The sequence below is a fragment of the Diabrotica undecimpunctata genome, chromosome 6, assembly GCF_040954645.1.
Source record: "Diabrotica undecimpunctata isolate CICGRU chromosome 6, icDiaUnde3, whole genome shotgun sequence".
In the NCBI taxonomy this organism is placed as follows: Eukaryota; Metazoa; Arthropoda; class Insecta; order Coleoptera; family Chrysomelidae; genus Diabrotica; species Diabrotica undecimpunctata.
The window spans coordinates 154,913,243-154,929,693 of NC_092808.1; the positions used below are offsets into that span (position 1 = coordinate 154,913,243).

The window sequence follows — 16,451 nt, forward strand, 5'->3', positions numbered from 1 at the left end:
AAAGGTCTAAGCATATCGACACAAAATATCATTTCATTCGAAATGTAATTGAAAACAATGTAATTACTTTACAGTACATAAATACAAAATCAAACTGTGCCAATATTTTTACCGAAGCTCCTTCAAATGAAATATTTTTGTCTCAGAACTTTAATAAAAATTCAAGAATGTTGAAAGTGACTAAAGTTGAATTACTTTTTTATATATTGTTAATTGGTACTTTTATACTTTAGGTATTCATGAAACTTTAAAAACACTGAAATCAGGACATATATTCTATCAGATTGGACCCGAAACTACATCAGCTGGAGGGATCGGTTTCTTTGTCCATAAAAACCACGCGAACAAGATAATAAACATCCAAAGTGGCGTATCTTATTCTGAAGCTGAACAGTAGATATCAACTCAAAATTATCGAAGTATAAGCTCCAACAACAGACCGTACAAACGAAGAAATCGAAACGTTTTATGACGATATATCTACTGCGCTTAATGACTCTCGTACTAAATTCACAATTTTATGTGGCGATTTCAACGCAAAAATAGGTGTAAAAGAAGCAAAGCTAAATACATCCTTGGGAAAATTCGGTTCCCCAGGAAGAAATGACCGAGGAGAAACGCTACTAGAATTCTTACTCCAGAATAATTTATTCAACATGAACAGCTTCTTTTACAAAAAGATGCACAGAAGATGGACCTGGGAAAGTCCAAACGGTAGAACAAGGAACGAAATCGACTACAACATACGTGAAAAAACAAATAATTAAAGATGTAACAGTAAAGTGCACTGTCCTAAAAGAAAATCAGATAGTAAAATAAGTCCATATATTGAAACGCTGCTGAATCAAAGAAGACAAATGAGAAGCGATAATAATGCAGATAGCCACACTCTAAGAGAAATTAATAAAACTGTTTCGAAGGCAATAAGGAAAGATTTAAAACCGATAATATTAAACGCACTATAGAGGAAAATAACAGCCTAAAAGTTCTACGTAGAAAGCTACATAGAAACAATGGCCCTATTCATCGACTTTAAACAAGCGTTCGATAGGATAAAACGCAAAGAAATATACAAAGCACTACGTGAAATGGGAATTAGTGAAAAACTGATAAGAATGGTAAAAGTGACACTCCGAAAAACAGAGAATAGGGTTAAAATAAATGGCGAAGAAACAGATAAGTTTGAGGTCAGTGAGGGGGTGCGACAAGGAGATCCACTGTCATCGCTGTTGTTCAGTATCGTCCTCGAAGTTACCATCAGAGAAGCTGGAATCAACAGGTCAGGACTTATATATCAAAGAAAACACCAATGCTTAGCATTCGCTGACGACATTGTACTGATAGCCAGAAGTAAGCAAGAATTAAAAGAAATAATAAAAAGATTAGAAAGGAAAGCGAGAAAGAAAGGGATGTACATAAATGAAGAAAAGACCAAATATATGGAATGGACAGAAAGAGATTACCTACAAGAACAATATCTGACAGTAATAACAGATGAAAAAACATATAAATTCGAAGAAGTAGAAATATTCCAGTATTTAGGAGCGACATTAACGAGAAGACCAAATATGAAGGAAGAAATCCAAGCGAGAATTATGGCCGGTAACCGTTGTATTTTTGCACTAAACAATTTATTAAGAAGCAAAAACATATCTAGAAGGGCCAAGATAAGAATATATAAGACAGTAATAAGACCTATTGTATTATATGCCAGTGAAACATGGACAATGAACAAATCTGAGCAAGTCTTGCTTCAAGTCTGGGAAAGAAAAGTCCTCAGGAAAATATTTGGAGGTAAATTATGGAATGGTATATGGATAAAAAGACCAAATATGGAATTAGAGGAGATGTATGGAGAGCCGAATATCGTAGGGATCATAAAGTCACAAAGACTGAGATAGTTGGGACACATCCAAAGGATGGAAAACACGAGACTGCCAAAAAGAATGCTAATGGGAGGAATAGGAGGGAAAAGGAAGAAAGGCAGACCGAAAACCAGGTGGAAGAAGGATGTTGAAAAAGACATAGAAAAACTTAAAATACCAAACTGGAAAAATAAAGCAACAAACAGAAAAGAATGGAAAAGAATAGTAACCCAAGCCATGGGCCTTCTAGGCCTGGAGAGCTAAATTATATATATATATATATATATATATATATATATATATATATATATATATATATATATATATATATATATAAAAGTTCTACGTAGAAAGCTAACGAATGGGAAATGCAAAATTCATAAATTAAGAAACAAGCAAAATGAAATAATATCACGTATAGACGAGTTAATACAGGTCGTCGAAGCGTTTTACGAGCAATTATATGGAAGTAGACGAGAAGATCAAACAGGTATACAAGCAGCCATTTCAAAGAAGATCAAGAACCAAGGTTCCAAACTAATGCCAGAAATAAAGGTAGACGAGATCCGACAAGCGTTAAGAAAAATGAAAAATAACAAAGCCCCAGGAGAGGATGGAATTGTAATAGAAGCTATCGTAAATTGAGGAGATATGCTATTAAATAAATTAAGGAAACTGTTTAATCTATGTTTACAGCAAAGAGAGGTGCACAAAGAATGGAACAATGCTAAAACCATCCTTTTGCATAAAGAAAGAGATAGAACGGACCTAGAAAATTATAGATCTATTTTCTATAGTTCTACAAACCGAGAGAGCAGGCAGGATTCCGTTCAAATTATGGTGTCAATGATCACCTCCATACAGTAAAGACACATATTGAAAAATCTATAGAATACAACAAACCTCTTGTCCTCACTTTCATAGATTTTCATGAAGCGTTCGACAAGATCGAAATAGACAGCCTTATAGAAGCAATGAATGACAGCAGGATTGACCATAGGTATAGTGAACTTACCTACAATATTTACAAAAAGGCCGCTATGACTGTTATGATACACGATAAAACCCGACCAATATAAATAAAACGTGGGATAATTCACTGTCACCGAAATTATTCATAACGGCATTAGAGTATGTCTTTAAAATGGTCAATTGGGACCACAGAGAAGTAACAATAGACGGCGAAAAGCGTAACCATCTCCGTTTCTCACATGACATTGTCCTTATCACATATAATTTAGGAGAAGCCAGAGGTACGTTAAATAGGTGAGCTTCAGAATGAACTTGACCAAAACTAAGTTTATGACAAATATGGTCCCCAATAACAATTTAACTATTCAAGATAAAGTGGTAGAACTAGTAGAAAAATATACGCATTTGGGGCATGAAATAAGAATCAGCAGGGATAACCAAACATGCGAAATCCAAAGACGAATTACTTAATGGGCAGCCTTTGAAAAACTGTGAAACACACTTAGGGCCAACATACCAATTAGCCTCAAAAGAAAAGTATTTGACCAATGCATATTACCGGTCATGACCTATGGGGCAGAAACTATGACTAACTAATCTTCGAAATTGAGAGCGGCACAAGATCTGCGAAGAAGGACGAGTATTTCTGATGTTGTGGAACGCATAGCGGAAGTGAAATTGAACTGGGCAGGCCATGTAGCGAGAATATACGACTCACGATGGACGAGCAAAATTACAAATTGGAGGCCAAGAGCAGACAAACGTAGTAGAAAAGGTGTTTTATTCTCTCCCATTTATTATATCTATTTAAGTGTACTCTGCAAGCTTCTATAAAAATCCTACCAGACAAACAGTGTGAGTTGTCGTCCTAGCCTTTTATATAGATAGATAGTTTATGAATAATAACGTTGTAGATAAAGATTTTTAGGATACTTGATAGGAACATGTGATAGGTATGTTTGATTAAAGCTTTTTGTTCATTTTTAAAAAAGTTAATAATAATTTTCAAAAAATCAACTGTTCAAGCTATTTTGCAATAATTGAGCAACAAATTAACAAACATAGTTGATGGATTCGACCGTTACTTGATGAAAATTGATTTTATGTAACAATAAAACACTGAAAACTTTGTTTTCAAAACTTCCACAACATTTATTATAAAATCTTAACCCCAAGCTGTTTCGGCTGATTGCCTTTCTCAAGTGATCTATTTTTGGCATGCGTTTACACTTTATAGTCTTTACTGGTATGTACTGGTACGTTTGTTGTGGTATGTACTGATACGTACACACGTACTGGTATGTTTCACAGGAACTAACAGGCAATTCGACCAATTTTTATCGCATATTAATTCACTTCATAGTTATATTGAATTTGCAATAGAAACAAAAGAAAATCAATCCATAAATTTTTTAGATTTAAAAATTATCAGACTTAAAAATAAACATGACTTCTCCCTATTTCATAAACTTACCCATACTGACACGACTATACACAATTCATCATTCCATCTCACACAGCATAAACTGCCAGCCTATCATAGTATGTTACATAGATTAACAGAAATTCCGATGTCAAAATACAACTTTGAGACAGAATTAAATATCATTAAGCAAATAACAGTAAACAATGGATACAACGAACAAACAGTTAATAATGTTAAATCAAAAACTACACAAAAAAGTTTTGAAATTAGTATTTCCACCACCAGTGAAAAAACCTCTGTACCTCTGCTCGATTACATATACAGGCAAAATTTCAACAAAAATAGCCAAACACATAAAAAAGAAAGGAATAATACCAGCTTTCAGAACAAATAACAACTTAGGCAATTATATTAAAAACAACAAGAGCCAAAATAAAAAGCACTTACACATTGGTGTATACAAACTTAAATGTGGCGACTGCCCAAAAACTTACATCGGTCAAACTGGTAAAAATTTTAATAAACGAATAGCAGAACATAAAATGGCTTTCAATAATAGAAAAACAGATTCTACATACGCACTTCACCTTCTAGATCATAATCATTCTTTCAAATTCTTCACATTCAAAATAAAGGCCTTAAGCTATCCTTGTTAGCATCTATGGAAATTAATAAATTAAAAAACACATATAATTCTGAATGACCAACTTTAGACAAACAGTTCTCCCCTCCCCAACCTATTTCATTAAAGAGTATAAAGTGTGAACGCATGCCAAAAATAGATAACTTGAGAAAGGCAATCAGCCGAAACAGCTGTAGTGTTAAGATTTTATAATAAATGTTGTGGAAGTTTTGAAAACAAAGTTTTCAGTGTTTTATTGTTACATAACAAACATAGTTTTACAAACTCTCCTTTTAAAGGAATTTGTATCCTTTTCCATATAATTGACCGGTGTTCACCTTTAGTATTTAAAATCAAATAGCGATCCTAAATTTATTATATATTGTTTATAAGTAAAACATGACGTTTAATATTTTGTACATTTTGCTTAGGTATAACGTATAGTTATCACGAAATTTATCAAAAGAAGTTATTAGATACCTGTATCAAAGAGTGTCACGAAAAAGGCTTTATATTTGCTTTATATATATGTAGCGAGAATATACGACTCACGATGGACGAGCAAAATTACAAATTGGAGGCCAAGAGCAGACAAACGTAGTAGAAAAGGTGTTTCATTCTCTCCCATTTATTATATCTGTTTAAGTGTACTCTGCAAGCTTCTATAAAAATCCTACCAGACAAACAGAGTGAGTTGTCGTCCTAGCCTTTTATATAGATAGATAGTTTATGCATAATAACGTTGTAGATAAAGGTTTTTAGGATACTTGATAGTAACATGTGATAGGTATGTTTGATTAAAGCTTTTTGTTCAAAAAAGTTAATAATAATTTTCAAAAAATCAACTGTTCAAGCTATTTTGCAATAATTGAGCAACAAATTAACAAACATAGTTGATGGATTCGACCGTTACTTGATGAAAATTGATTTTATGTAACAATAAAACACTGAAAACTTTGTTTTCAAAACTTCCACAACATTTATTATAAAATCTTAACCCCAAGCTGTTTCGACAGATTGCCTTTCTCAAGTGATCTATTTTTGGCATGCGTTTACACTTTATAGTCTTTACTGGTATGTACTGGTACGTTTGTTGTGGTATGTACTGATACGTACACACGTACTGGTATGTTTCACAGGAACTAACAGGCAATTCGCCCAATTTTTATCGTATATTAATTCACTTCATAGTCATATTGAATTTGCAATAGAAACAAAAGAAAATCAATCCATAATTTTTTTAGATTTAAAAATTATCAGACTTAAAAATAAACATGACTTCTCCATATTTCATAAACTTACCCATACTGACACGACTATACACAATTCATCATTCCATCTCACACAGCATAAACTGCCAGCCTATCATAGTATGTTACATAGATTAACAGAAATTCCGATGTCAAAATACAACTTTGACACAGAATTAAATATCATTAAGCAAATAGCAGTAAACAATGGATACAACGAACAAACAGTTAATAATGTTAAATCAAAAACTACACAAAAAAGCTCTGAAATTAGTATTTCCACCACCAGTGAAAAAACCTCTGTACCTCTGCTCGATTACATAATTATACAGGCAAAATTTCAACAAAAATAGCCAAACACATAAAAAAGAAAGGAATAATACCAGCTTTCAGAACAAATAACAACTTAGGCAAATATATTAAAAACAACAAGAGCCAAAATAAAAAGCACTTACACATTGGTGTATACAAACTTAAATGTGGCGACTGCCCAAAAACTTACATCGGTCAAACTGGTAAAAATTTTAATAAACGAATAGCAGAACATAAAAGGGCTTTCAATAATAGAAAAACAGATTCTACATACGCACTTCACCTTCTAGATCATAATCATTCTTTCAAATTCTTCACATTCAAAATAAAGGCCTTAAGCTATCCTTGTTAGAATCTATGGAAATTAATAAATTAAAAAACACATATAATTCTGAATGACCAACTTTAGACAAACAGTTCTCCCCTCCCCAACCTATTTCATTAAAGAGTATACAGTGTGAACGCATGCCAAAAATAGATAACTTGAGAAAGGCAATCAGCCGAAACAGCTGTAGTATTAAGATTTTATAATAAATGTTGTGGAAGTTTTGAAAACAAAGTTTTCAGTGTTTTATTGTTACATAACAAACATAGTTTTACAAACTCTCCTTTTAAAGGAATTTGTATCCTTTTCCATATAATTGACCGGTGTTCACCTTTAGTATTTAAAATCAAATAGCGATCCTAAATTTATTATATATTGTTTATAAGTAAAACATGACGTTTAATATTTTGTACATTTTGCTTAGGTATAACATATAGTTATCACGGAATTTATCAAAAGAAGTTATTAGATACCTGTATCAAAGAGTGTCACGAAAAAGGCTTTATATTTGCCAGTTTCTCTGTTCTACAGTACACAACTTTTCGCACACGGTATACTACTAAAAAAATATTTAAACCATCAAAAATCTCATATATTCATTAACAACTACAAAGTTTACATTAATACTAAACAAACAGCATTTTTGCACAGTTTATTTAATGTCAACAGCAAGAATTTAAGATCATAAACTTATTTCAATGTGTGAAAAAATGTGGAAAATTCACCAAAGCAAATGAAAGCAGTATTGATTCTGTCATTTCGTGTTTTTATGATGTTTACAATGGCTCCGGCGTTTTACGTTCCTTTAAATTATGCAAAACAAACACCGATTGGCTACAGATATTATCTGCAATTTGATTTAAGTGCGATATTACAATGGAAGTGTATTTTTCTTTATTAAAAAAGCAAATAGTGATATAATTGTACCAAGAATGAATGAGGCACCGATTTTACAGTTAGATTAATTGGGGAGATTAATGAAACAAAGAATTATGTGTCATTATTTGTTTACATTTTCAGATATTTGCGAAAATGTTTGTCTGTCTGGTGATTTGTCTACATTCACATTTTTACCGCAAATATTCCAACCACTATTTATTTGGTAGTTTGGTTTAAAATATACAGAGTGAGTTCATACATACAAATAGAACACCCTGTATATTTTTTGCCTTTTTGCAAAAAATCCTACATAAAGAACTAAGTGTTATGAAATTGGTTTCCCATTTGCTCACAGAAGAGCAAAAAGCCGTTCGCATCAATTGGTGTCGAAAAACATTGAAACGGTTCAACAAAGGAAGCTCAGAAAACGTTTATAGTATTGTTAGTGGCGATAAATCTTGGATTTACTCCTACGAACCGCTGTATGGGTGTTTAACGATGAGGAAAAGCCTACAAAGGTGATTAGTTCTCGAAGTGTATCAAAGAAAATGGTTGCAACTGTCAAAATCTGGTCATGTGGCAACAATTACTTTAAAAAATCGAAGAACGGTTACTTCTGATTGATATATAACCGTTTGTTTTCCAGAAGTTATCGCGAAACTTCGAAAAATCAACACAAATCGCCGAATCATCTTACATTAGGACAATGAAAGTGCTCACACTGCCCAAAAGACGATAGAGTTTTTGTAGCATCAAAACATCGAATTGTTAAACCATCCACCGTATAACCCCGACCTAAATCCCAACGACTTTACGTTCCCAAAGATCAAGAATTCAATGCGTGGGCAGCGAATCCAGTCGCCAGAAGAAGCCATCGATGCCTCTAAAACAGCGATTTTGGTGTGACACCGGAAATCCCTTCTGCTAATGGCGTGGTTGGCTAACCCAAAAATCTCCGTCAGTGCGCCCCCTTTTCTTACACAATACCACCACTATCTAAGCCCCTGCTCTATTACACTTTACCACCCAAAAACTCATTAAAACTATTACTCACCCCCTCAAAGCTTCCAAAAAAAAACGAGCTTTAAGAAGCGCAAGCTTAAGCAAGGGTCTAACGCACAGATTGATTGGTGTCAAATGAAGAGTGGAATAACTGTTTTACCATTTGGTTTGAGCGTATGCAAAAGTGTATCGATCTTGGTGAGACATATTTTGAAAAAGTACTTTAAGTCTATATATTTTTTGTCTTTATGGCTATAATATGCAAAAATAAAAGAAAATTCTCGTAACAGTAATCCCGGAAAGAAATAGAAAAAGACGATTACATATTTTTTTACGCATGAAGAGAAAAATAAAAACGGAAGAAGGTACAGATTTAGTAGTGACACGAGATATAAAGCAAAAAGTTATTGAATTTAAATATACCATATACATAATCTCGTACAATATCATACAACAATACAAAATCATACTATAGAAAATGTTGAACATTATGTATATCTAGGTCATGTCATCAAACTAGGAAAACCAAATCAAGATGCTGAAATTAAAAGAAGAACACAACTGGCATGGGGCGCTTTCGGCAAACTAGCATATATCTTGAAAAACATCTCCATTCCTGTAAACTTAAAGAAAAAGGTGTATAACACATGCATACTACCAGTTTGTACCTGCGACTTGGAGACAGTAGCCCTTACCAAAAAATCTGTTAAAAAATTAGAAACAACGCAAAGAACAATGGAACGAATCATGCTTGGAATATCACTGAGGGACAACTCAATTAGAAACACCGAGATAGGACATAGAACGAAGATTAGGGATATTGTGGAAGAAATTACAAAAATGAAATGGCGCTGGTCAGATCACGTAGCCCGATATAATGACAACAGGTGAAAACAGAGAATTCTAGAATGGAGACCAAGGACGACAACAAGAAGTATGGGAAGACCTCAAAAAAGATGGGTAGATGACATAAGAACAGTGGCACGCAAACAGTGGATTAGATTGGCGCAAGATAGAGAAAGATGGAAGCAATTGGGAGAGACCTACATTCAGGAGTGGATGGAAAACGGTTGACAAAGATAATCTCGTAAATTATAATAGATAGCAAGCTCAAAAAATTCAAGAAATTACTCAATACTGACAGGTATTCAAATCACTCAACATACACCAAAATAAAAAATATAATTTTTGCCCAAAATTCTGTAAGTGAGCTATATAGGGCCATCTGCAAACTATAGGCACTGTGTAAGAATAAGATGACAATATGGACCAAAAACACGAAATTTACGGCATTTGAAGGTAAATACCCCATAAAAAAGGTATGACTGGTTGACAGGTTTCAGTATATAAATATATGTAAAAAAAATAATATAACATTGAAGAACAACACATAAAACAATATAAAGATAAAACTTTTAAGATAATGGACACACTCAGTAAAGAGACTTGATAGATATATATCAATAAACCAATTCAGAATTAATATTTCGAAAGTACGTTTGGAGTGTGACCATGAACGCTAGATTAGAAATCTCTTATCTGTCTTAGAAAATAATTACTAAAACTGATTCATTGGACACAGAACTTTCTAAATATCTAGGAATGCCTTATTATTCCAATACTTCTTTTAATTCTGTATTTAAAGCCTTTTAACAAATAAAGTTTAACTGTTTATTCCATTGTTTATATGTAAATTCTTAAATTAAGGAAAAGATTTCTTTTACTTCCGAAAAAATAATTGTTTACCTGACTTGGGAAATCCGATTATAAAGAATTTAGAATTTGGTTAACTGTAGTCTATTGTCCAATATACCTATAATCGTTAATTAGAGATTGTTTTGTATTATTGCTAGAATCTGAATTATGCCAATTAAGTTAGTTTTTTACTCCACACAAGTGTACAGTTGAGTCCATGGTTCTTTACCCGTGCGTCATTAATACCTGGCGAAATAAAACACATCCTTTTTATCTAGCATCATTGCCTTCCATACATGAAACTAAAGACAAACCAGCTACCGCCTGTTATTAAGTAAAGATTCACGTTATTTTTATGAACGCTCTAGACTTAGTACATCGAAAAAACATAGGTACAAAAAAGACACTTGGACATTTTCAGATTTCAAGTACAATTTGTAACGTTTCTGGTTTGTTTACTTGTAGCTGTCAGTTTGTTGGATTTTTTGCTGTTTTTTTGGTCCTGTTTTTGCATTTAGAAGTTATTTATAATACACAAACAGTTGTTTTCACAACTAATTTTATATTGAAGTTTATAATTTTATGGTAAGTGTATTTTAGTTTGCCATTAATTTACATACAAAATTAACCTCATTCACACAGTTCAGGAATGGTTTTGTTTAAATTTCTGCAAAAGTGAAAGAAAATATTTTATTAAATTTTTATAGATTATGCCTGCAAAAACTCTTATATCTCACGCACAAGAACTCGTTTTAAATTTAATTGAGTACTTTGAATTAGAAAAAAGGAATGGAGGGCCGTTGGAACCATTGTCATCTGTTCAAGAGGTACAAAAAGTACAACTTTGTAATGTGTACTACAATAATCCCTCTTCAACCACGGGGGCTACGTTCTGAAGAGAAAGGTGCGGTTGGTGAAACCGTTGTTGGCGAGTTTATTCATATATAAGAAAACGTCCTTAGTTGAAGTGATAATTAGTAGTAATATTTAATCTGTATCAGTGCTTGTGTTTGTAGTTTGTCGTGAACCAGTGTATAGACGGTGATCGGGACTATTTCAATAAAGAACTTGCGCTAAAACTTTGGCTAGATATTAACTTAGTTGTAGTAACATTCAATTATTAAATTACATATTGTTTGAACTGCTTGTGTTCTTATTTCCCACGCCAGTGGGTGGTCCTTCAGATTGGAAGTAATTACAAGACTTAGTACGCTCTAAATGGTAGCAATATCACCATCTTAATATGTTGAACAAATGTCCGTTTAATTCTACCAATAGTCAGCAAACTAACTTTCTATTGAGAATTACGAGTAGAACCTAACATGTTATAGTAATATATTAAAATAAATAACTTTTTAGAGAAACATGTAATGCGTGAAGCGTTGATCAATGAGCTGCAAGCTAAAGAAATTGTTTCTTCCAGTAAAACATCCTTAGAAGGATGATGTTGAAGCCGATTTATCTAGAATTGGGATACAACAATGGGAAATAGAAGATCAGATCGTAGAGGATGGAGGGTGATAGTGGATGCGGCGCAGACTCACCCAGGCTTGTAAAGCCAGTGAAGAAGAAGAGGTAAAACATCCTTAAGTAGAATATTAAAAGATTTAGACTTTAATTTTAAAAAAGATGATCATCAAAGAGCTTTAATTGAAAGAACTCATATCACAGCACAACGAGTGTGTTTCTTATGTAAATACATGGAAAATAGAAATAGTGCATATCCACGAAAAGTTGTATTTCTAGATGAAACATAGATTTTTTTTCTATGGGAGATAAAATGATGTCGTGGCAGGATGACAACATCAGAAGTGTACATAAACCAGGTGGTTATGATGGAAAAAGATTTATTGTGATTCATGCCTGTTCAGCAAAAGGTTTTATTTTAGATGCCAGTTTGTTATTTTGTTCCAAAACCTTGATTGCAGATTATCATGGTGAAATGAATAGTACAATATTTACTAAATGGATAAGTACACAATTACTTCTTAATTTAGAACACCATTTGATTGTCATAGACAATGCACCCTACCATAGTGAACTCATGAATAAACAACATTCCCACCAAATTGCCACCAGATCACCAAGATTTTAATGCTACCAAATTAGTACGGGCAGATTGTAAGACTTACTATAATACATATATTGGCTGAGATGGATATAGAGATGTAGATGTAGGATGTAGAGAGAGAGAAGCAATTCAAAAGTGTAACAATGTTGCCTGGGCAAAGTGTATAGAACATACTAACAAATTAATTGAACTGTGGTTTATTAGAGAAGAAAATATGTGTAATATTAATATCGAACATGTAATAATTATTAACATTGGGGATAAGAGTTCAGATTCTGAAGGTGATGAAAATGAAATGTGAGAAACAAAAAACATACTTTCAAAATCTTGCATTAATATTCATTAAGCTAAATAATGTTTCATTATTTAAATAATTGTACTGTTAGCTATTACATCAACACACTGTAAATATTATTGTATATTTATTATATTTTTTTTTTATAAATTGTTTATTTATTTATTAATCACTAATGATATTAAAAAGAATTTATTAAGCTACTTCAAATGTATAGTATTTTTCATATAAAAATGTGTGCACATCCTTCAAGATTTACGACATCAGAACCCCACATCGTTGCCAAAATATCAGAATAGTTAGTAAGTGAGGAATTTTTAAAATGTCAACTATTTGTCAAACTACTATATTAACAGTAAATACACTTAGTTTTAATATTACTGCAACACACTAAAATACATAAGAAAACATTTAAATACAAAATTATATATTCTAAATTTTAAACTTACCTCTTTTAGAGCAATAATAATAAAAACGTCTAATTCAAAATAATCTATCTTCTATGAAATATTATCAGCTTTCTACAGACTATTTAGTTGTTTTGGCATAGCACAATCACAATACACAACAATAATTAGTTTTTAAAGCTATTAATCTAAATTTAATATGTATTTATAAATACAATTTATTAATATATAATATATTATGATCAAATTGTGTAAGAAACCAAAACATAAACAAAATTCTTACTCTAAAAAAGCGGCAACACTAAACAATTTTGCCACACACTGAACTGTCAAAAAATTTGAAGTATTCATGTATCAGTTGCATACAATTGTCTAATATATTTAATTAAAATTATTATTTTGTGGAATATTAGACTGAAAGAGTTATTTCATAATAATTATATTATTAATAATAACAAATGTTTTTGGTTATTCAATCAATATAATACTAAAATTTCCAATATAATGATGATTACATTTTTCTGATTATTATACCATGTTGACACCTATGAAAGATCGAGCAGTTTCATATGGGTTTTGTATTATTAGCTGTGTTAGGAAAATTTGAACTCTAAGGTTGACGTTCTGGAAATTTTAAATATAATTGGCGTCACTTTATATAAATTGTGACCTGCACGCATTTTTATATGAAAAATACTATAGCTGTAATTCTGCACCAAAATTTTAAAGCAAAACTTTTTACCTTCTATTTATTTATGCCTATATTCGGACGATTTTCACATTTGGTCCCATTGAAGATAGCTATAATTGACTGTCAATTAAAGTTCATAGAACAAAATGTTGGCGCTTGACTGTGTTGCCATGTTTTTTTAATAAATCGGGAAATAGCATGTGATTTATAATTAATAAAAATCCAATAGAACGCTAACAAACTAACAGTAAAAAAGAAATTCTTTCAAAAAATAATAATAATAGTATTCAGGTACTTTCCACAGACATCTAGTGACCATCTGTAACAATCTGGCAACTGGTGGTTTGAGGATTGCCAAATCTATTAGCTTATTATCAAAGGCAAATGCCAAAAAAATGTTGTAATAATTAACTTCAATTAATATGAGAAGAAACGAGTATTTATTCGTTCGTGTTGTGTATAAAAAAATAAAAAAATTGCATAATTCATACAATAATATAATAAAAATGTATTTTTGAAAGCTTCTCTATTTGTAATTGAAGCCTACAACATATACATTATAAAGACATGACAACACAGTCAAACGTCAAAAATTTGTTTTGTGAATTTAATTCACAGCTCCTTTGTACCTATCTTCAATGGGACCAAATGTGAAAATCGTCCCCTATATTCTTTAAATGAAGAGGTATGGTTAAAGAACCATGGACTCAACTGTATATTTGTTATAAACAGTATGCATTAGTTAGAAAAATAGTAACAAATATAGAAAATCAATCAAAAATATGAAAAAAAGGTAGGTTATGATAACTCTTAATTCATTTTGAAAAAAAAAATAGTGCTACCAGTGAGAAAGGTAAAATTAATTATGAAAATGTAAGGGAGTCAATGAGGATTAAAAGTGAAACAAGATTAAGTAGAAAAAAAATCATAAAAAAATGTATCTACACTTTAAAAATTTTTGAAAATAATAAATGAAACATGCTTGATAAAGCTTTTTATATAAAAAAACTACAAAAATCAGTTGCAAGTGTATATTTTTAAAATAATTTTACAGTTTTTTATTTACCCACTTCTTAAATTTTCACGTTTTAAAAATGTATCTTTAACGCAAATAGATAGAAATATTCTTAGAATAATCAAAAGACTCTTATTTCCGTCATTTTTTGTATAACCACTATTCAAAAAGTCGAAAACAATTCTAATAAACAAACATGTAAACAGGGGATAAGCATTTAATCTGATTAAATTCTCAGGCTGTGTATACATCTGCAGAAAAATCTTGACGTGTCACAAATCAAAGCAATGAACACAAAATATGTTCGGAATGTCCATGCTTAACAGGTAAAAAGGCAATGAATTAAGTAATAGATAGCAAGTAGGTAAAGATTAACGCTTTCATTTTCGTAAGAATCAAAGACGATAGATATCTATCTGCCTTGTCATAATTTATGTTTAATAACATAATTAGCCTTTTAAGTAGGTATTTCACCCAGTTTAGAACAAGTTAAAATCCTTGAAAACGAAAAGTATTGCAAATGGAAATATAAAGAAGGTTAAAACTGCATTCCTCTTTGCCTTTTTTGCCTTGTATCACAACTGTTTCCATCCTTCTTTAACCCGCCCCAATTTCAAGTGTAATCAGCAATATTTCATCGCGACGAAGAACTTCTAATATTAATCAACACATTACGGCATTTCGGATTGAATAACTTAAAGTTTTCTTAGTAAAAAATACTATAAACAACAAAACTATGCGGACTTACCTCACCACTTTCGGCCGCTGGAGAGTCGTCTAGTATATTATAAATAATAGGTGGTAGACCAGGTTCCCCTAATAAAGAAAACCCGAATCCTGCATTCTCACTCCGATTTAGTACCACAAGCAATTCTTCAGCCATATTCGGCTACCATTGATTTTGTTGTTCATTAAAAACACAACACTCCACGGATAATACAATTTACTTGTCCCGACATAACCTCCCCTTAGACTGATTGGTTATAGTAGTTCGTCGCCAGAAGGCGACACCTGCCAGATACACCATTTTTACCTGCGCACTGAGCCAATCACAGAAAAGAAATTGGAAATGACAGTATTGGCCTAAGGGGGTATGTTGTGGTAGGTTATATTTTATAAATATAGAAATAAGCTCTATATTCTTTGATAGAAAGGTCATCTGCAGTTTCTATACAAAACGAATAATGTTCTGGATATAAAAGGATATTAAAAAGCAGACATTTCTTACTCAATATAAATACTTCTTTTTAATAAATGTGATAGGTACAATGTTTTTAGGATAAAAGAAATTCCATAAAGTTAATAGAAAATTGCCCTTCTTTATTGTTAAATGTGTTGTTTGATTGTCTATGCTTTCTTTTCTAAAAAAATCTCGACAATGTAATATTGTCTACAGATACAGAATAAGGAAGAAATAGAGAAAACTTTTTTTTTGAAAAATAGTTTATTATATACAAAAATAATGTCAATAATGGATAAATCAGGTACCACCAACGCCAGATGATTCCAAATGGGATCAATTTTTTTTTTTTAGTTTTAAGACTCTAGAATGCAAAATTTTTACAGAAGATATCAACAATTATTTTTTCTTGTACCGTTTTCTATAACACACATTTTTTTCAAC

The 16,451-nt window shown here is 31.7% G+C and overlaps 1 protein-coding gene across 3 annotated transcripts in view; it reads right to left on the reverse strand.

Annotated features, from left to right (window-relative positions):
- The window catches only part of Efa6 (Exchange factor for Arf 6), a 196,111-nt gene extending 180,312 nt beyond the window's left edge, over window positions 1-15,799 (reverse strand). For all 3 annotated transcript variants that reach the window (XM_072535868.1, XM_072535869.1, XM_072535866.1), the window contains exon 1: window positions 15,576-15,799. In XM_072535868.1, coding sequence (XP_072391969.1) covers window positions 15,576-15,710 — 135 coding nt within the window. In that variant the 5' untranslated portion in view covers window positions 15,711-15,799. The remainder of the gene's footprint in view (window positions 1-15,575) is intronic.
- Between the last annotated feature and the right edge of the window lie 652 nt (window positions 15,800-16,451).